The sequence below is a fragment of the Micropterus salmoides genome, unplaced genomic scaffold, assembly GCF_014851395.1.
Source record: "Micropterus salmoides isolate LMB-PRFRI ecotype aquatic unplaced genomic scaffold, ASM1485139v1 Ms_hic_scaffold_6, whole genome shotgun sequence".
NCBI classification, from domain to species: domain Eukaryota; kingdom Metazoa; phylum Chordata; class Actinopteri; order Centrarchiformes; family Centrarchidae; genus Micropterus; species Micropterus salmoides.
Genome location: NW_024044348.1, coordinates 10,366,516 through 10,387,786, shown reverse-complemented (window position 1 = coordinate 10,387,786; position 21,271 = coordinate 10,366,516). Strand labels below are relative to the sequence as shown.

Below are 21,271 nucleotides of genomic sequence, written 5' to 3'. Positions count from 1 at the left end.
TATTTACACACACACACACACACACACACACACACACACACACACACACACACACACACACACACACACACACACACACACACACACACACACAATAGCATCGTTCCAGCATCTCGATAGGTTCAGAGACGAACTGAGGACTCTCTCTGCTCTCACTCCTCGCTCGGTTCAACATGGACTTGGTGAATTTTCTGCTTTTTCTAGCAGTTACCGCCTTCACGGTGAAAGGTAGGCTGTCAATTAATTGCTAATGAAATTTGATTAGGAGGCAGGGGGTCTTGCGGTTTTTGTGTTTCATGTGAAGTTGACCTGCTCTGGTTTGGTTTGCAAGCCTACTAAATGTAATGACATAGCCTACCTGTTGTGCCAAACAACGAGTTTTTGGTAAACTCGTTCTTTAATGTTATTTGAAATAAAAAACGTGACTTCATTAGTAGCCTTGATGTAATATGCACTATTAAAGGGATGTCCTGGCGCTTATTTTTTTTTCAGCACTGTCCTGTTGGACTCATGTTCATCTTTTTTTTTAACACAAGTGCCCAGGCAAAATCCACATAAATAAATATCGTCAACCACACAACGTGCTTAGACAAAATGCAGAATATGTGTAGTAAAGTACAAGATTTGTATTCCCCCGTTTTATTCTTGTGCCTGATTTTAATTAGTGGAGGTACGTTTTTTTTAAGTTCCATCCATTTATCTATCTATTTAACAATAAATATGGTTTTACAAGTAGCTACAGGGTGTAGAAATGTAATAACTGTAAAACAAGATCCCATTTGTAGCCTACAATGGTTTAACATACACATTACAGTTCATTTTTTTGTCTGCTGTATGTGACTGATTTGTCAGATAAGCATGGAACTTCTTGCAGCTTTTACTGATGCTATGTAAGGTATCTCATGCTGAGCTTTAGGTGAAGACTTGCAGAGTGTTTTCATGGATGGAAATGAGGAAAGTAACATGGCATTAATCTGTAGGCCTATTTGTGTTGTTTTCTAACACTTGGACAAACAAGTAAAAGTGAAAAATATATTACAGCGCACAGCATTAATATAAAGTATAAAGGTAGTATAAATTTGGTATTGATACTCAGTCTAGAAGGATGCACATCACAAGTCAACCCAGGCAAATAAAAAATCTGATGAAACTACATAATAAACCCTGATTTTTGGTAATTAGTTCTTGAAAGAGCCATGTTGTGTCTCATCACTTTTACACAGATCTGCTATGAATTTTGAATATTTTGATTGAGGCAATTAACTTAATGATAATCACTGACTCAGGCTCTTGGTCTGCACTTTACAGTCACTAGCTAATTGAGGCTTCCCTGAAACGTAGAGAGGCAGATGGAGAGAAGTGGTGTTAGGGTGTACATGTACATCTAACTGTCTGAGCACATGTCTGGGATACTTAAGGCCCTTGTCCATCTCCCTGACATTATTAAGTCTGTTCAATTTTAATTAAGAGGTAGAAAGACTTTGCTTCTCCCTTTTATGGCTCACAGCTTACTTTTAGCAACATATTGACATCGTATCCGAAATGTTTCTTGCATGGTCTGATGGCCAAGACATGTACATGGCTGTATTACAGAAACATCTTAGGACAGTAACACAAATTGATGTGATCTTGCCTTGATCCTCATAGTGAAATTTGATTATGGTGGGACTGGAAAGGGCAAATCAACAGAGGATTCAGCCATGGACAAAGACCAGCTTTCAGCCAGTCTTTCAGTCTTTTTATGAAAGAACCAGATGCGACAGACAGCGGAGAAATGGGGAGTTGCCTACAGTCAACAAGCTCTCTGCCAAATCATCGGGATAATGTGCTTCTCATAGGTGGTTTAGGATAATTGGGCTATGGCCATTAGTGAAGTGAATAGATGCTGCCAAAAATGCTCCATAACTCATCAGGGGAGACGAAAGTGTGTTAAAATGAGGGGCAGTTCTGATTTGCACAGTGAGATGAATCAAGGCCAGGTATTGTATTTGGGTAATTGCCTTGTATGGGCTGCATGTTTCTCACCTCCTTAGACTTTGTTAAAATATTCCATTCTGTATTTTAATTTAACAAAAAAGACCCTGACAAAGATTAAATGAAATTCAAAATTAGAAGTGAGAGGTTTTAGTGCAGGCAAGTATTTTACAACCTGCACAGTCCATGTTGAAGGTGAATCAGCAGCACTCAGTGTCTGAAAGGGCTCCAGCAAGGAGTGTAAGGTGGAGCTGGAGTGGTGATGGGTACCTGCAACATAAGGCAAGACAATAAATGGGAAGAGGTGTGATATTGAGCCAGAAACTCAACGCAATGCCTGTCTGTCCATCACTTTAGTCCAGGAATATCTCTACAATTATTGGATAGATTGCTCATGCTTGTTCCCCAGAGGATAATGTCTGACTGATCTCCTGACATTTCCTCTAGTGCCACCATGAGATTGACAATGTGGTTCAGAGGGAAATATTCATTAAGTTCAGTTCATAAAAATGTTTGTGCTGGAGGATGGCTGTATAAATGGGAGTTTGGCAACATTAATTGGCAAAAGATGAGACTAACAGCGTTTCTCTTCTTTAGTTTCTCTTCAAGGGAAACACCAGCGCAGACTGTACAGAGACCTGATGACTGATTACAACCCGCTGGAGAGACCAGTCGTGAATGACTCTCAGACTCTCACTGTTCGCTTTGGCTTAACCCTCATACAGATCATGGATGTGGTACGTAAATAATGGCTTTCCACACATGCATATGCACTGCACAAGATGGTGTTATGATAACTCACTCAGAAAGTCAATTCTCATGTGTAAGTGTTTCAATTATCTTTCATGCACATTAATACATTTTCAATCATATTTATGTTTGGATTTGGATGTCTTTAAATCACAAATAGATTCAGAAAGCACAACTGATGAAGGAACTGTCTTGGAGCTAAACAGCTGTCACTGCTTAACAGTCAATTGTTTTTCCATTACTCCTGCCCTGAGAGGTGAAGCTGTGAATGTTTAAATTCTTTCAGTGACATGATTCCTCCTTTTTGAAATGTAAACTGAGAAAAGATGCATCACAATACCTGAATAAATAATATTAATAAATATCAAAATTTTCAACAGGATGAGAAGAACCAGGTTTTAACAACCAACATTTGGCTACAACTGGTAAGACTTTTCCCTGTACAATGTATGTAAAGACAGAAACACGGAGCTGCACATCCTTATCATTAAACTTAAACACATATTACATTTTCCCATTTACTATATTTGTAAAAATAAATCCATACACTTTCTATATCTACTTATCCTGTTGGTGTTCACAAGATGCTGGAGTCTATCTGAGCATGGCCTGGGCGAGAGACAGATGACACCCTAATAGTTTTTCAGGGGTTAGTGGCCGGACTATTTCTTGGCAGTGATTTCCTGGAGTGCTCACAGTGACAACAAGACTCCAGGACGTGAGGCACATTATCCCCCCCAAATAACACAAATTGTTGTTTCTACACTTCCATTGGATTTTGTTCAATTTAAAGAGAGCAAGGCTACGTGTTTCCCCCTTCTTCCAGTTTTGATGCTAAGCTAAGCTTACCGGTTGCTGGCTGTAGCTTTATATTTACCACACAGATATGAGAGTTATATTCATCTTGTCATCTAACTCTCTGCAAGAAAGTGAATAAGCATTTTCCTCTACATGTTGAACTGTTGGCTGCGTTTAACCTGGTATTTAGTTTGTGCATCTAATCCCAACAAATGTAACTAATTATTAATATAGTATGTCTGTGTTGAAATGTGTATTGTTTTACAATCTTGTTTATCACATCTACTGGTACCCAGTCTTATTTCATCTTCCATGGGAGCAATATGCCCATTTCTCCTCCACGCAGTGAGATGAAGTGTATGAGCACAGATGTTTTATCGCAGCCTGTCCATTGTGTGACATGAGTTCCCTGCTGCTGCACCGTCAGCAAGCTGTATCAAGGCTGCTTTGGGTTGTTTTAAATCATCCTGTGGAATCACAGCAGCAGTCTCACTCAATCTCTCTCAATCTCTCTCACTCCACACTCTGCCAAATCGACTCTGGCTCTCAAACACAAGACAGCACCTACAGTATCTACCCTCTGTTAGCGTTGGTCTATCATATGTTGGCTTAGCCTACTTGTGTGGAAGAAAGTTTAAATGTACTAAAGAAGCATTCATCTCTGAAAGTCACTTTGAGATATTGCAGATGGTTCTGTAAGATTACACACTCAACCATTTTTGTCAGAGAGTAGTGATTATAAGATTTTTACTGCCTCAGGATAGTTTTGGAATGAGCAAATTATACATGCAGACAATTGTAGCATTTACAACATAATGACATGAATAATTGAGTAGCGTCAGTTTTGGTTTTAGGCGTCATGTTCATGATTTGTTAAGGAGATGAACTGCAATGGCAAACTATTGTATAGTGTTTTAATTTTACTCATTACACTATTTTTTTTTACCCATGGTGCCCTTTCCTGGGGCCGTCAGTGAGTTTCATGGAATAGTTTGACATTTTTGGAAATATGCGTTCTTACCGAGTTAGACAAGAAGACTGATAACACTGTCATAATTGCCTTTTAAATATAAGGCTACAGCCACAACCTGGTTAACTTAACTTAACTTAGCAAAGACTGGAAACAGGGGGAAACAGCTTGCCTGGTTCTGTTCGAAAGGTAACAAATCCATCTATCAACATATCTGAAGCTCACTAATTGTCACTTTTTATCTTGTTTTTTTAATTTGTTAAAAAAAACTGTGCTAGGTTACCTGTTTCCCCAGTTTCCATCTCTATGCTAAGCTAAGCAAACCAGCATCTGGCTGTAGCTTCATATTTAATATACAGATATCAGAGTGGTACTGATTTTCTCATCCAATTCTTAGCAAGAAATCAATCAGCGTATTTCTCCAAATATCAAAATATTCCTCAACATCGATCGAAAGAATGGCAAAGTAGATGTAAATACTGGAATTAGTGAATGAGATCAGTATTTCTGTTAAAAAGAGCAGCAAGTTGGTGAGGATAACATGACTGTGGAAATGCACTTTACTCTGAATTTACCATGTGAGCCATACAGGTGATTCCACCCTCCCTCAATGTGATTTACTCCGCCGTTATTAGCGTCTGACCTTTATATCTCTCAGTGCTGGCAACAGCCATTATCTGAATACCATGTAGGTTTGAATTAATTAAAAATTAATTATAGATCTTATTTGAAAAAGCCATTTCATCAAGGTGTAAAACATCACGATATTATGTCCTAGCCAGATCAACTAGCTGTACCGTTTTTTCTACTCAGCTGTAAATATCAGCAAGTCATCATATGCGCACATTTGCAGAGGGCCTGGATGGATTTTGTGCTTGTTTTTCAAAGAGGTCAATGAACCGTGAAACATTTTTTGTCATGTATTGTCCCTTTCCATTTTATTGCCATCTTGACTTTTCAGCTCTGAGCTCAGCTCTGTGAAAGTAATCACCCATACCTCTCTACTCATTATTTACAATAAGTGGCATCAGGGCTTTAGAGATATGCTAGGGACATGTCTCTATGGATGGAAATGTCAGTATGGTCACATGTATGTCAGTCCACAACTTTTGTCCAGACAGCAAGGGTATGCTAATGATTTTGGTGATCCTCTGACTTTTCCTCTGGAACCACTAACAGGTTTATATTTTTAATTCACTTTCTAGACACATTCATGTGGGTGAATTGTAATAAATTTGGTTAATTTTGTTATTGTCCAGTACTTTATTTTATGACCAAATACTTACAACACTAATGGCATTCCCATCAGTCTCAGCTGTACTTTCTATTTTGTGCTAATGAGTAAATGTTAGCATGCTAACATGCTAAACTAAGATGGTGAACATCATAAACATGCCTTGCCTATCACAGAGCTGATAGTATGGCTGTAGACATTTGGTCTTGATCGACATACTGTATAACGCCATATGATAAACATATCATAACATTACTATTTGGTTTGAGATCCAAGTGCTATGAATACCTCTTCACTGCAGTGATATCTACCAAAGAAACAACATCACTGGTTTAATCTAGAGTTATAGTAATATTGTATGTTTGAATTTTAGCTGATCAACAGTTGTTGAATCTACAACCTGTGTCTGATTTATAAGTTTTGTTTTACCCTCTAGAATTCAGCATTTTCAGTGCTGTACACTACATACTGTTTGAATTGAAAAAAACCCTAATGCAGGCTACTTCCGAAAATCTTATTCCCTGAAACTCAACTGAACTCAAATCTTGTAGTATACCACTGCATAATGTCACTCACAGCAGGTGTCTCATTTGTTTTACCCATTATAGTAACTGTCACTGCCACTAACAACACACTTGTGTTAAAGCCTCAGCTTTCAAACAAAGTTTACCAAACTGGAGACTCAGAGCTGGTTTGCAGGATATGTTACTGATATACATGTGAAATATGAAATGTACATCATGTTTCTGTATTCCACAGTTATGGAATGATTATTACCTCCAGTGGAATACATCTGAGTATCCAGGTGTGACCAATGTGAGATTTCCTGACCATCTCATTTGGAAGCCAGACATTCTGCTGTATAACAGGTAAGTATTATAAGGACAGATCAGCTTGGTGCTGCACTGTAATTGGATATGCATGGTGTCAGACTCAGCATGCATGCATTGTCCTCTACACAATAGAATGGGGGATGATCTCAGAGGGATGATGTATTCTGGATTTTTGTGTTCCTGAGTTAAAAACGACATTGTTAAAATGAGTTTAATATATCAGAAACCACAGATCTGACTTTTTTGAAACATAAAGGAATAATTGGTTTGGTCCCTGTGATCTTGTGTTAAAATATAAATTTAGGAAAACATTGGGCCTCATGAAAGAAGCACACCACTACTAACCAATTCATTCTTAAATGGGATGTCCAGGTGATTTAAGATAATGTGTGGCATTTACAAAATCTTTTGGATTTAGAATTTTATCTGTGATATAAACAACATATACGAGTGGTCCTGAACTGTAACAAGTCACATAGTTTGTTTTAATAATTAAATGCCTTGTGAATTCATTTGGATTTTAAATGTACTGAATTCGACTAGAATGACAATTTGAATAATTAAATAAAACTTTCCCCTTGGGTCCCCTAATGCCACTACTGACTGGCTGCTTGTTGCCAGTTTTCATCTGCTGATTTCTGACAGCAGGACTTGAAGATCTGTGGTGTGAAGTTCTTCTTTTTGCTCTTGGGTGACATTTTTCTGAATGAAACAAATGCAGTAGAACAGGTAGCCTTAGATAGCAAATTAAGTTTGTTGATTTTGCTAATGATTAAATCTCACAAAGGTGCATCTACTCCTGAGCAGGTGGCATTCATCATGATGAAACACTGTTAATAGTGTTTACTGAATCTGACAACACTTGTACAATCAAACCTCAAGGTACAAAAAACAAGTGTTTGGATGTCTCACCTACAAATGGGCCAAATTCAACAAAACAGTATTTAGGCAGTGTGCACTAATTATAAAGAATAAATGCCACATGATAACATAAAATGATTCCAAAAAGCATATACAAGCAGTTGGGAAGTGCTTTATTTCCTTCAAACTGAATCCCAAATAAAATAGAATAAAATAAAATTTTATTTTTCACCAGAGTGGAAAATTCTCATTGGCTCAACAGAACATAACACAATATTTTCAGGCTACAAGCCAGAATGTGCTGGATTCAGGCGTCTGCTTGTTTCAGGATGTCTGCAAAGCATCAGACCCCATGTTGTCACAGGACATTTTCAGCATATCCTGCAGAAAGACCCTTAAGCTGAAACTGAAAGATAGATAAACACCACTGTTCCACAATACTTACTTAAACCTCCTTCCTTTTTGAAAAACAAAAAATCTTGGATAGCTCTAATTTTCTAAACTAAGCATGTCTGTCTGGTACAAGCTTGGAAGATCACTATGCATAAAGTGAATGTATTCCCATGTTAAAAGGAAAGGTTAATCAGAAATGTTACTAAAAATGGACAATGTTGCTGATACAGCTCATGCTGTTAGGTAAGCTACTCTTCAGACAGGAACATTACAATTCAAGGTCAGTGGTGATCTTCAGTTTAAATATATGCAGTGCTGTCTAGAAGAGCTCTTAAGGGCAATAAATCATTTAGACAAATGAGTAAACTTGTATAAAAAAGATGGGTGAAAGAACATTTTATTATATGTCCCTAATGGAAAATGCTATTAATCAATCTTTTAAGAAAGATCTGAACAAATCACATTAGAGGCACTCTACTCTCTATATCTACTAATGAGGGAAAAAGCATTGTACTTCATTTGTCATTGTCCACTGTGTAAAGCCTTGATTTGAGACTCTTTGAATTAGACACTGCGGCAAGTAAAGTTTTTTTCTTTTTCAAGCTTTCAACTTCAGCTCAACCATGCCTCAACCTCTGGGGAGTTTATTTAGAGGCAGTGAATTGTGGGTAGCAGGGGAGAATGAGGGTAACCACTGAATAACCATCTCAAGGGAAATGTTACATCAGCTGTGAATCCTTGTGTGCTGTGTACCTGCTGCAATAATGAGTTAGAGAAATATTTGTATTTTACCTGTTTCTCTCGCTGTGTGTGGCTCATTCCAACTTAAGTTGCATCCTTATAATTAATAGTGGTTCTTGCAAAGGTTGCATCAATGTGTGAATTTATTCAAATATTTTGCACTGAAGCTGTACTTTGGTTGCAGATAACTTAGCTGTAAATACTGATGTAGCTCCATGTTTTCCACAGTGCAGATGAAAGATTTGATGCTACTTTCCACACCAACATTTTGGTCAACTCCTCAGGCTACTGTGTCTACTTACCTCCAGGTAAGAGTCACAATCTCTGTTAGTCGTGACACTTCAGTATCATACAAAACCTGGTGTTTACTCATTGGAAATGTTAGACGTTGGATCATTGCTGCCTTACCTTGCTATTTTCTACACATTACAAATATATTTCAAAGTAGTCACAGATGCTGCTTGTTGGGAGACCCCTGATATACACAGCTAAACTTACATAAGCAGCAATGTAAAGACTTTCTTCTCAATAAAATAAAATAAAGGCATGTTATTTTTAAACAACCTAGATAAATCAACCTTTTGTTCTACCTCCAGACTCTAAAAGAGACTGCACATAGGAAGTAAATATGTGAAAATAATTAAACACAAAATATCTTTTTTTAAGACATCTGAAATTAAACCGCATGTTGTTTTTCTGTAAATCAGATTTCCGGTTTTCTCCTTTTCCATTTTTTGATTTCATGATGGCATCCCGTATTTTTTGCAAGCATTCTCAGGAATACCATTAGTTCATTCTCTACGTTCTTGACACTAAATAACTGTTTTGATGTCTTCCAGTCAGGATTTCGACAATATCACAGCACTGAGACGGCTCTTGTTAAGGTCTTCAATGGGATCCATTTAAACACTGACAGTGGTAGAATTTCAGTCCTAGTATTATTGGATCTCAGTGCTGCATTCGACACGGTCGACCACAACATATTACTAGACTGACTTGAAAACTGGGTTGGACATTCTGGCACAGTACTAAAATGGTTTGAATCCTACTTAAAGGACAGTGGCTACTTTGTGTCTATAGGTAATCACACATCTGAGCTGACAAAAATGACATGTGGAGTTCCCCAAGGCTCCATTCTGGGGCCTCTTTTGTTTAACATTTACATGCTTCCACTGGCTCAGATTATGAAAAACAACAAAATATGTTACCATAATTATGCAGATGACACAAAGATTTACATAACCATTTCAGCAGGGGACTATGATTGAGCAGGTCAACGGCTGGATGTGCCGTAATTTTCTTCAACTGAACAAAGATAAAACTGAAGTTAATGTTTTTGGAGCCAGGGAGGAACAATTGAAAGTCAGTGCTCGACTTCAATCTGTAATGTTAAGAACCACAAATCAAGCCAGAAATCTTGGTGTAGTCATGGACTCAGACTTGAATTTGAGGAGCCACATTAAGACAATTACAAAGTCAGCATACTATCACCTGAAGAATATATCACGGATTAAAGGACTTATGTCTCAGCAAGACCTGGAAAAACTTCCAAATCCATGCATTTGTCTTCAGTCGACTCGACTACTGTAACAGTGGCCTTACAGGGCTCCCTAAGAAATCCATCAGACAGCTGCAGCTGATTCAGAACGTTGCTGCTCGAGTCCTCACTAAGACCAAAAAGGTGGATCACATCACTTCAGTGCTGAGGTCTTTACATTGGCTTCCTGTATGTCAAAGAATTGATTTCAAAATCCTGCTGTTAGTTTATAAAGCACTAAATGGTTTAGGGCCAAAATACATTTCTGATCTTCTGCTTCGTTACGAACCATCCAGACCTCTCAAGTCGTCTGGGGCAGGTTTGCTTTCTGTCCCCAGAGTCAAATCTAAACAAGGAGAAGCAGCGTTCAGTTATTATGCTCCGTATATCTGGAATAAACTCCCAGATAACTGTAGGTCTGCTGAAACTGTCAGTTCTTTTAAATTAAGACTGAAGACTTTCCTTTTTACCATTGCTTTTAATTAAATATTTAAGATTTTTCTTTTTACCACTGCCTTTAACTAGTAGATTGATAACTTAAACTGCACTGTAACATTTAATTTATTGTTTTCTTTTTCTTTGTTTTTAGCTTTTTACCATTGCTTTTAATTAAATATTTTACTCTGCACTGTAACTTTTATTATTTTTTAATGTGTATTTTTTCAATTTTCCTATGTTGCTTTTAAACTTTTTAAAAAAAGATTTTATTTCCCTGTTGCTTTTATGTTTCATGCAAAGCACTTTGAATTACCTTGTTGTTGAAATGCGCTATACAAATAAACTTGCCTTGCCTTGCCTTACATAGATGTGTTTCCATACAGCCATTCAAATTGCTTAGTTATTAACAATAGTCTAATAGTCTAATCATAGTCAGACAGTTACACTGACTTATAACCACACAGCATACTACATACATGCTACATGACAGAAGAGCCTTTGAACAGACTTGGAACAATATTAATTTACTGCTAATAAAGTGTCCTTCTTATGTGACTTACAAACATGAACAGTACAGGAAAAGGTACTGGATTTATACAGTGAACTTAATTGACCATATGGTCTAAATAAAGAAAAGAATCAATCTTGATTTCCATGTCAATATAATTTCTTATAATGCATATTTTGAATATGATGTGGCAGTATATTATTGACAGACAACCTTTATCTAAAACATTAGTTGTTGCATCTTATATCCCTCTATAACTGTGCTCCAGAACTTTTCCAATTGTCCTCTCTGTTGACGTACTAGTTTTTAAGCTTTGAGTTGACTGATTCCTTCATCCTTTCTGTATAATATTGGTAAGCAAATAGCAGCTCCTAGGCCATATCTGCCCCTGAAACAAAAATTTATGGCCCCCCAGCATTAGCCTCCAAATGAAGTTTTCCTTTTTGTACTTTGCATCAAAACATTTGCCTAATGTTACATAAATCAAAACACACCAGCTTTCAGGGGCAATAACTACGACGAGGTATCACTAGTTTATCATGGCTTGATGATATGCAAATGCAGTATCATCAAACACAATGACAGCGTTTTATTTCATCTTTTCATAAAAATATAAATTGAATTAATTTTGTTGAATTCCAGAGGTGCATTTATCAAACAAACAAAATCCTCCTTACAAATATGCAGATTGATTTTTAATTTCAGAATTATTTTACTCAGCCATTATGGTGTATTTTCTTTTGGGGATAAGTGAAACAACAATTTTCATCAATAGGTTTTTTTTTGCTTCATAGTTCTTTGTTTGTTTTTTCTTGGTCTACATATTTGCTTTCTTGTAAAGAGTTAGATTAGAAGATTGATTTCACTCTTATGTCTGTGTGGTAAATATGAACCTACAGCCAGCAGTTGCTTATCTTAGCATAGATTAGCTTAGCATAAAAACCAAAAACATGCATAACAGCCAGCCTGGTCTGTGCAGTCGTAAAAAAAAATCTGCCAGCTATCGCCTCTAAAGCTCACTAATTGACACATAATGTATATTTTGTTTAATCTGTGCAAAACCAGTTGAGTTTTATGTGCGGAATGAACAAACAAGAGATTACATGTTAATTAGTGAATTTTGTTACCTGTTCATTTTGGACAGTGCCAGGCTAGCTGTTTCCGCTGCTTCCTAGTCTTTATTCTAAGCTAAGCTAAGCTAAGCAACTGCTGAATGTAGCTTCATATTTAACATACATAAAATATGTATATAAGGGTGATATTCTGTTCTCATCTAACGCTTAGCCAATAATTGTATACGTTTATTCGGATCCCCATTAGCTCGTCTACTGACCCACTAGTCCAGTTATGAATAGTACATAACATCATAAGAGATGAGCCAACTTGACATAAAATAATTTCCCCAAATTGTCCAACTGATGGTATGTAGCCTTGTGCCTTAAAACGTTCTTATCCCAGTAACAAAAATATAATTGTCACACTTTGTTAGTGACGCTTTGATCGGCGATGCACGTTTCCTGATCAAGCCCGTACTGACCCACTGCTGCCACACTGTGCGGTCTTAAAATATATGACACTTTCTGTAAAACCATTTGTATACACACATACATGCACATACAAACTCCCACATGCATGCATGGGAACACATTGAAACAGAAGGCCTTCTTGTCACAGCTGGTGATTACTCTTCTCCCTGGCAGACTCTTCTTCCCCCCCTTTTTTCCCATACCATGCAAAAGCGCTGGCCTGCAGCGCTGCTTTGCCTCAGCATCTTAATCAATATCAGCGTAAATAGCTTCATCATTGAATTTCTTCTGGATTGATTGCCTCTGTCGCAAGCAAATCGCCTCGCAACTTTGTTACAAATGAACCCTCAATGAATGCCATATTGGCTCAAAATAGTAATTCGCCGCTTGAGCTCAACACAACTGCATTAAATAACTATATGCAGAGTCGACATAGGGAGCCATTCCAAATCATTTGAGTTTCCTGATACCCACTGAGGGTAATTGCAGTAAATAGAGACGTTCTGTTTTTTCCCCATCTCTGTTCATTCCCTGCTGAGGTTAATCATCTTCATTGCACTGAGAGAGAGACCTTGTTTATTGCCGATGGCTCATATCTTTCTTATATGTGGATGGAAATTAGTTTGGTGCCTGCCTCTCCTAAAGGATTACTGGCCACTTTCATCTCATTGTCATATTGAATTTTTAAACTCATTGGATGGATGGGACTTGGACTCCATATCTTGTCGGAGTAAAACCTCTCTTGCTGCCTCTCTAGCTGTTGGGTGCTGTTATTTAGCTTTTCATTCGCCCTCTGCCTTCTTTATTCCATAGTCACTGAATATGCTGTCTATCATAGCTCAAAATATCACTCTATCTGTTTCTTTCTCTCTCTCTCTCTCTTCAGTACCCTTCTGCTGTGAGTGTGAAGTACAGTACATATCAAAGCAAGTCTTTCTGTGATCCGTCTTGGTCTTTTCATGTTTCTCACCACAACAGGGATCTTCAAGAGCACCTGCCACATCGATGTGCGCTGGTTCCCCTTTGATGTCCAGAGATGTGACCTCAAGTTTGGTTCCTGGACATACGGGGGCTGGTCTCTGGATTTAAAGATGCTGGAGGCAGATATCACCGGCTACATCGCCAATGGAGAGTGGGATCTTGTCGGTAAGAGGGACTTGTGGCCAGTGAAGTACAGAGGATTCAAATTCAAAAGTGCATCACGCATGTTTTCTCCATAACTTTTGCTGAGTTTGTTTTGTTTTGCCTCACAGAGGTTCCAGGACGGAAGAAAGAGCATTTCTACGACTGCTGCGAGGAACCGTACCCTGACGTCACTTTCACTGTGGTTATGCGGAGACGGACCCTCTACTATGGCCTCAATCTGCTCATCCCATGTGTCCTGATCTCCACTCTGGCCCTGCTTGTCTTCCTTTTGCCTGCTGACTCTGGGGAGAAGATCTCACTGGGTTAGGGAACAAGCACACACACACACACATACACACATTCACATACTGTAGATTGCTTGTCTGGCTCTGTCCATTCATCCATATAGGTTCAAATTTAAATGTACTGTATTTTCTGAGGCTGTCAACTCATCTCATATTTTTACTGAAACTGCATTAGTTTTTAATCATTGTGAGCCAAAGTAGAGGTGCATTTATTTCTGTTGGCCCACCTCGATGTCCCTTGGCTGGGAGCAATGTTTCAAATTTGCAGAGCATATGTATCAGAAACTTCCGTCTATATATTTTTACTAGCTCTACAAGAACTTGGCTGACTGCGTTTTTGCGTGGTCTGCAGTGCACTTCTCCCTTAATTTTTCATCAATACATAATTCACACTTACATGCTACGACTGAATTGGCAGGTAACATCATGTTTAGGTAATGTAATGTCTTGATCTTAAGCTTATTTGATATTTTTGTCCAGCCCTGCTCTAAACACAGAGGAGTTGCTCAGATCTTGACATAACTCATGTGCGTAAGACCTCATATGTTACTCCATATCAAGTCTTTTGCACATCTGACCCAGTAAATAGTTTCTGGATATTTCTTTTTTTACTTCTTACAGTTCTTTCTCAAATGTCACTGTTACTGCAAAAATTGCATGCCCTTTGATACTCTCAATGCTGATATATTTTATCATTTCAAATTAAAATGTTTACTAGCTCGCTTTGATGGCCCCCTACCATGTTGACTTTACTGTGACCTATGAATAACGACTCAGTGCTGTTTAAAGAATTCAGCTGAATACGAATGAGATCATAATCAAATTCAATTGTTTACAGCCCAAGTGGTTTCAACACACAGTCAATCTTTCTATTGTTCTTACATTTTTATTATCTTGAATAAATGCATATCCTAGCTCATTTGTCTACTGGGAAATCAGACATTCTTTGAAAAACAATGAACAATGGTTTCATCATTAATCCACTTCCTCTGTGGACTTGAGAATTAATCTGATAATCAGCACAGAGTGACTGAACTGTCAGTGGGCCGAGAAAACTGTTCAATCTGTTGTCATAGTTGACTTGAATGTTTAAACCCACTTCATGCGTACTTGGCTTGGTGTAGACAGTGGGTAGGTGGTGGTGGTGGTATAGGCGTGCGTGCGTGCGTGCGTGTGTGCGTGTGTGTGTGTGTGTGTACTGTATATGGGAGTTGGTGGAGGAAGAGGGGGGAATGAGGGCGTTGATTTATGCAGTTTGTGCCTTCCTCAAATCATTAGAGTCCTGCATTGCAGCTGGATCCCTTAATTATCCAAAGGTGTGTGTGTCTGTGCGCATTTCTTCTGATTTTTGGATAGCTCATAGACAGAAAGAAGAAATAAGATATGACAGTTGCTCATGTGAAGTATAATATGCTCTTAATTCTCCTTATCACAAAATGTTTTTGAAGGGTATTATATACTGGAGTTCATAGCACACATCAGGCATACTTCATGAGTTTGCATGTGTGCTGGCATGTGTTGACAGATCTAATATAAATGAAGTCAGTATATCAGCCCAACCACTCTTATTTAAGAATGGTGAACACTCAGCAATAAAACTGGGCTGTCATAAGAATTATGATTTGTAAAATGCTGAAATAGATCAACTGGAAGATTATTGTTTGTGCATTTTTATTCTTATAGTCTCTGCATTTTGCATCGATAATTTTATATCAGTGTTGTAAATTGTTGTTTATGTTGGACTATATTATACTTTGTTCATATTTCATAGAATTGTAAACATTTGTTTAAATGGTTGGTTCTGTTATGGGGTTGTGTGGTGTGGGGACAGAGAGGACCCAAATGCAATGTTCGGAGGGAAGGAGGTTTATTGAGGGAGAAAGGGGTAAAGGGACTGGAGTGGAGGAAGAGGTGGATGTCGGGGAATTACAGGCACGGGGAACCAAGGAGACAGGGGGCCAGGGAACCGGGGAACACTGGGGCTGAGGAAGCGAGGAGCGGTGGGAGAACTGGGAGGACGCCGTGAGGGAAGTCTGAGGAGGAGAGGGCCGGTTGATGAGCCCAGCCGACTGAACGGAGGACGAGGGTGAATGTACCTGGGGAGGGAAACAGACAGAGAGGCAGGGTTAGAGATGACGGCGACAAGGCACAGGGAAAATGTGAAAAAACAAGAAACATGAAAGCCTGAACACAGAGGTGGCACCGGGTACGGAGCAACAACGATCAAGCAAGGATGGTGTGGAGAACCGGGGTTGAAATACAGGCAGGCATGAGGTGATTACTGGCAGGTGTGGCAGGCTGACGAGGTGGCTGATGGGATGCAGGTGCAGGTAGTTGGCTGGGCTCAGGAGCAGAGGGAGAGAGAGAGAGCACACAGGGGAGAAAACACAGGGAGGCAGGCAGGGAACAGAAAACCAAGGAAAAAAGCAGAATAACTGATAAAAAGGAGAAAAAACCAGGACACTCACTGTCAGCTGGGCTGCCACCACAACAGGTTCATTCAAATCACAAAGCAAAAACATATTTTCCCATCTGCTATCTTACTATGCGTATAGTCAAGGTTGTATTCACAGAGGTTTTTGAAATTTCTGCCTGCATCACTATGGAATTAAGTTTGTGGTACGGCATTTAAAAAATATATTTTTTTAAACTGACCAGCAACATTTTATAGAAACAGTTATTACAATTTTTTATTTTTTTTTACTTTTGGTAGAAGATTTGTTCCTAAATACAAGTGTTGGCAGTAAGGTGTTTGGATTATCCAGATTAATAGAAGCATTGTTTCTAGTTGCTTTTGAATTTATCAGATTTAATTCTTAAATATTTGGCAGAATAAAACAACTAATGTCATTTTTTTTAATAATGTAAAAGCTTAAATTATCATTTTCATCAATTTTAGTTATGATATTTGAGATCATGCATGCACCACTAATTGTCATTTGAAAGGATTCACCTTTCCTCCTTGTTCCACAGATATAAGAAACATCATCAGCAGCAGAAGTCATGATAGGCAGCTAAGTATTTTTCAGAGGTGTCGGATGTAAATAAGAATGCCTGCAGTTTAACTTCTGACTCTTAATCATGCTGAGAAGTATATTTGTTAAGTAGCACCAGTGGCTTAGCAATGTCAGCTCATTTGTGGAAACTCCTTGGTGGTTCCAACTATAATGTCTGCTCACATCTATTTTAAAGATACCTGTGATGTCTTTCTCTGCTTGTACCTTCTCAGGTGATGTAGTGAGTGACTAGGGCACAGTATTAGAAATTCTTATTGTGGCTTTTCTTTTTCACATTTGGCTGCAGTGGACTACACCATTGTAGAAGCTTAAAATTTGAAACAAGGCAAAATTAGCATAAGAATATAAGGCATCACAAATGCATGGAATAAACTGGAGGACTTGATGCAAAATAGGAACAAATCAGAACAACAGAATATGACTGAGTACAATGTATACACTTGAATGGAAAACATTAAACAGTCATCGTTATACAAAAAAATCCAGAGATAACCCACTCAATTGTTTACCTTTTATTACAAAATCATTTCTAAGGATGGAAATATATTGTTTGACTGAATCTTTTTGTCATAAAACATCAAATGTATGTAGACTTGTGGCAGATTTCAACATCAAAGAATCACTGGGTCCTGTCATGACTGTGTGATCTGAATGGTTTACTTTTCATTGCACTTAAGTTTTATTGTGAAGTGCTAACTGAGATTTGGTCTCCTCCCCAGGCATCACAGTCCTGCTCTCCCTGACTGTCTTTATGCTGCTAGTTGCAGAGATTATGCCCGCCACATCAGACTCGGTGCCTTTAATAGGTAAGCCTGGCTAAAGTTAAAAGCAGTCGCTCCGGGTGTCAACTGGGGAAGACGTGGCTGGAAATTTGTATAGTCATTTCTAATCTGGGGTTCTCTTATATCACAGTGAAACTAAGTTTCAGCAGGCTTCCAGTATTTACAGTTTTTCATTTAGCGATCTGAGTCACTATATTTGAAAGAAGTAGAAGTAGTAGACTCAAACACACTAATCATTTTATGTGTGTAAAGTGATTAGTGTGTTTGAGTCATGAAGTTTGCCTTTTTCTGTTGCTGAGACCTTTTATTTTATCCTCTTGTTTTCTTCTTGTAATGTTACCTGCTTCTGTTTTACTGCATTAAACAGTTTTCTGTATCCATTCTTAATATCTCCTCTTTTTCTTCTACCCAGCTGAGTACTTTGCCACTACCATGGTCATTGTTGGTCTCTCAGTAATTGCTACAGTTCTGGTCTTACAGTATCACCACCATGACCCTGATGGAGGCAAGATGCCGAAGTGGGTGAGTGTTGTTTGATATTACACCATTATCTGATTATCTGTGACTTGTACTTTGATCCCAGTTACGTCACTGTAGTCACTTGCCTCTAGCCATACCACAAAACTGTGGCTTTTATTATGATAAAATGTGAACGTCTGCTTTGATTATACTGTTTTTCTATTAGGTTATAGTCAATTTTGCTCAAGATTAATAAGCATTTATTGTGTAAGGCCATGTACAAAGAAACAAACCAGAACAAAGAAATATGACCACATCACCCCTATTTTAGCTTCATTACACTGGCTCCCAGTATGTTTTAGAATTGACTTTAAAATGTTATTGATCACTTTTAAAGCTCTTCATGGCCTCTCGCCTTGTTATATTTCTGACCTTTTAGTCCCATACGCACCAACACGTACCTTGAGATCCTCGGGCAGAGGTCTGTTGTCTGTTCCAGAGTCTCGACTGAAATCCAGAAATACAGAGCGTTTGCTGTCAGGGCCCCGAGGCTCTGGAACAGCCTGCCCGAGGAAATCAGGTCGGCTGAGTCAGTGAACTCTTAAGTCCCTTCTTAAAACATACTTTTATAGGCGAGCCTTTCCCGATCTTATTTGACTTTATTTTATCCCTTTTATTTTATTCTATTTTACTTATTTTATATTTACCTTAAACATGTCTTTTGTCCCTAAACGTCTTTTCAATGTTTTCTTGCTTTTATCTTGTATTGTTTTTGGATTATTGTCTTTCGGGTATTATTGTCTTTACACTTTGTAACTTGTTTTTGAAAAGTGCTCTACAAATAAACATCATTATTATTATTATTATTATTATTATTATTATTGTTATTGTTGTTGTTGTTATGTATTCGGGAGGTATTTAACCAGCAGTGTTTAGAGGACTCCCCTCAGGACAGCACCAGGATATTGCTTAGTGTTCAAATGTGAAAAAGTTTGCTTGCAAGTTGAAAATATAACAACTTATACACAATAATTTACCAGGAGGATTCAGAGTCTGGCCGATGTGTTTATATAAATGTCTGTCTGTATTGACAGACAGACATTTATATATCCTTCATTTAATACAATTGATTTAAAGTTGATAGGAGCTGTATTAATCTATTTCTTTTTCAAAGACCCGTGTGATCCTGCTGAACTGGTGCGCCTGGTTTCTGCGCATGAAGCGCCCAGGTGAGGCGCGAGTGCGTTCAGCCTGTCACAACAAGGCTCCACGGAGCAGCCTGACCAGCATGGAACTCAATGCTAGCGCCTCAGCCTCCCAATCCACCAACGGCAACATGCTTTATGTTGGCATCCGTGGCCTGGAGAGCCTCCACTACTCCACAGCTGCCACCTCGCCTGACTCTGGGGTCCTCTGTGGACGCCTGATCGGACGAGCAGGTGAGGATGAGATGCTCCTCCCCACAGGTCACAGCTCCTCAGTTGGCAGTGTAGAACCAGAGCTGGCCAAGATCCTGGAGGAGGTGCGATATATTGCCAAACGTTTCCGTGACCAAGATGAGGATGAGTTAGTGTGCAACGAGTGGAAGTTTGCTGCGTCTGTTATCGACAGGCTTTGTCTCATGGCTTTCTCTCTCTTCACTGTCCTCTGCACTATTGGGATCCTTATGTCAGCACCCAACTTTGTAGAGGCCATTTCCAAAGACTTTTTCACTTGAGGACTGTATGAGGAAATAAATGCTTCAACAAAAACAAAAGCCTATACTAATCACTCTTATCCCAGAGTAACCATTTGTTAACTCACAGGGCAGTAGTTTGGATACAGTTAGTAGTAACACTGCTAGTACGGGACTGATGGGACAAATACTTAACTAATAATACTTAAAGCAAAATCAAATTGAGGACTTCAGAAAAAATGTATGCAAGACATAACTAGCTGAATTTATGTCTTACATGATGGTGGGGAAAATGACCAGCCTTTGTACTGTTTTAAAGCAACTAAAAACTAATACTACAAAACATTGTTTAAGTGGTGTAATTTGCTAACCTACAAAGAATGCAACTGTGGTTTGTTATATGATGTTACCTGTGTAGTATTGTTCATTACATTGTATCTATTAGAAGATCCTCACTAAAATCTATTCCTTATACGAAACATAACTGCTATAGTATCTTGTATTGAAATGTATTTGTTGTATCACATGAACTCATATATTCAAAATAATTATGTGATGTTGTAAATTGCCTTTTTATAATTACAAATTAATTAGTTAAGTTATTAGTTAATTATTGTCATAAGAATAAGCTTATATCACCTCAATTCTTGATTCTTATTTTTATTAGATTTATTTTGATAATTAAAGAATTACTGTGAGGTCAAAATATTTTGCTTTTCATGTTGGTTCATTCAAATTATGATGTTTTTGTTCTTGTCCAGTCAACAGTTGTACTGTAACGTTTCTCAAATAAATGCAATTTTTCTATTTGAAAATGGGACACCAACTAAAAAATGTTTTCTTGCTGTACAGAACTGTGTTTGATACATACAAATACAATTTTGTGCCTTTCCTTGCACCATCAAATTGAAACAGAACAGACTGACACAGAAGGCTATTTCACAATCAGCTAGCAAAAGCCAAAAACTCTACTAATGTACTCTAATGCAGCTCCTGGAGAACTGAAGGATGATGAGTCATCACTTTGCCTACATTTAATTCTGCAAGAGTGAATGAAAAATTTCACTGAACAGGAACACTGAAAAAAATCAACTGTCAACTTACTACTTCTTTTTAACTCAAATAGCTCTGATAAGTTTTGGATTTTGAACACAACTGTATGAGTTTTAGAAAGTTAAACTTGCATTAATTCATTGTGTTGACTATTTGACACTTTTGTCGTGTTGATTGAACTTATGTAAGTTATCAGTTGAAAAAAAAGGCCAGAGTACGAGGATTGCCTAGGTGCTGCGTCTTTTGAGTTTGAGAAAAACATATACATAATTATTAGGGTTTAGCGAATACT

At 38.1% G+C, this 21,271-nt stretch overlaps 1 protein-coding gene across 1 annotated transcript; it reads left to right on the top strand.

The window, feature by feature from the left end:
- The first annotated feature begins 99 nt into the window (after window positions 1-99).
- chrna7a (cholinergic receptor, nicotinic, alpha 7a (neuronal)) lies at window positions 100-20,752 on the top strand. Its single transcript, XM_038702151.1, has 10 exons — window positions 100-228; window positions 2,572-2,711; window positions 3,105-3,149; window positions 6,486-6,595; window positions 8,783-8,862; window positions 13,542-13,709; window positions 13,817-14,011; window positions 17,730-17,816; window positions 18,205-18,314; window positions 19,426-20,752. The coding sequence occupies exons 1-10, from the start codon at window positions 174-176 to the stop codon at window positions 19,966-19,968; spliced, it is 1,533 nt and encodes a 510-aa protein (XP_038558079.1). The 5' UTR covers window positions 100-173; the 3' UTR covers window positions 19,969-20,752.
- Window positions 20,753-21,271: the final 519 nt, after the last annotated feature.

Coding starts and splice junctions, on each gene's coding strand:
- chrna7a (XM_038702151.1), top strand. CDS start 174: ATGGACTTGGTGAATTTTCTGCTTTTTCTAGCAGTTACCGCCTTCACG. Junction 229..2,571: donor TACCGCCTTCACGGTGAAAG/GTAGGCTGTCAA, acceptor TCTCTTCTTTAG/TTTCTCTTCAAGGGAAACAC. Junction 8,863..13,541: donor CTGTGTCTACTTACCTCCAG/GTAAGAGTCACA, acceptor TCACCACAACAG/GGATCTTCAAGAGCACCTGC.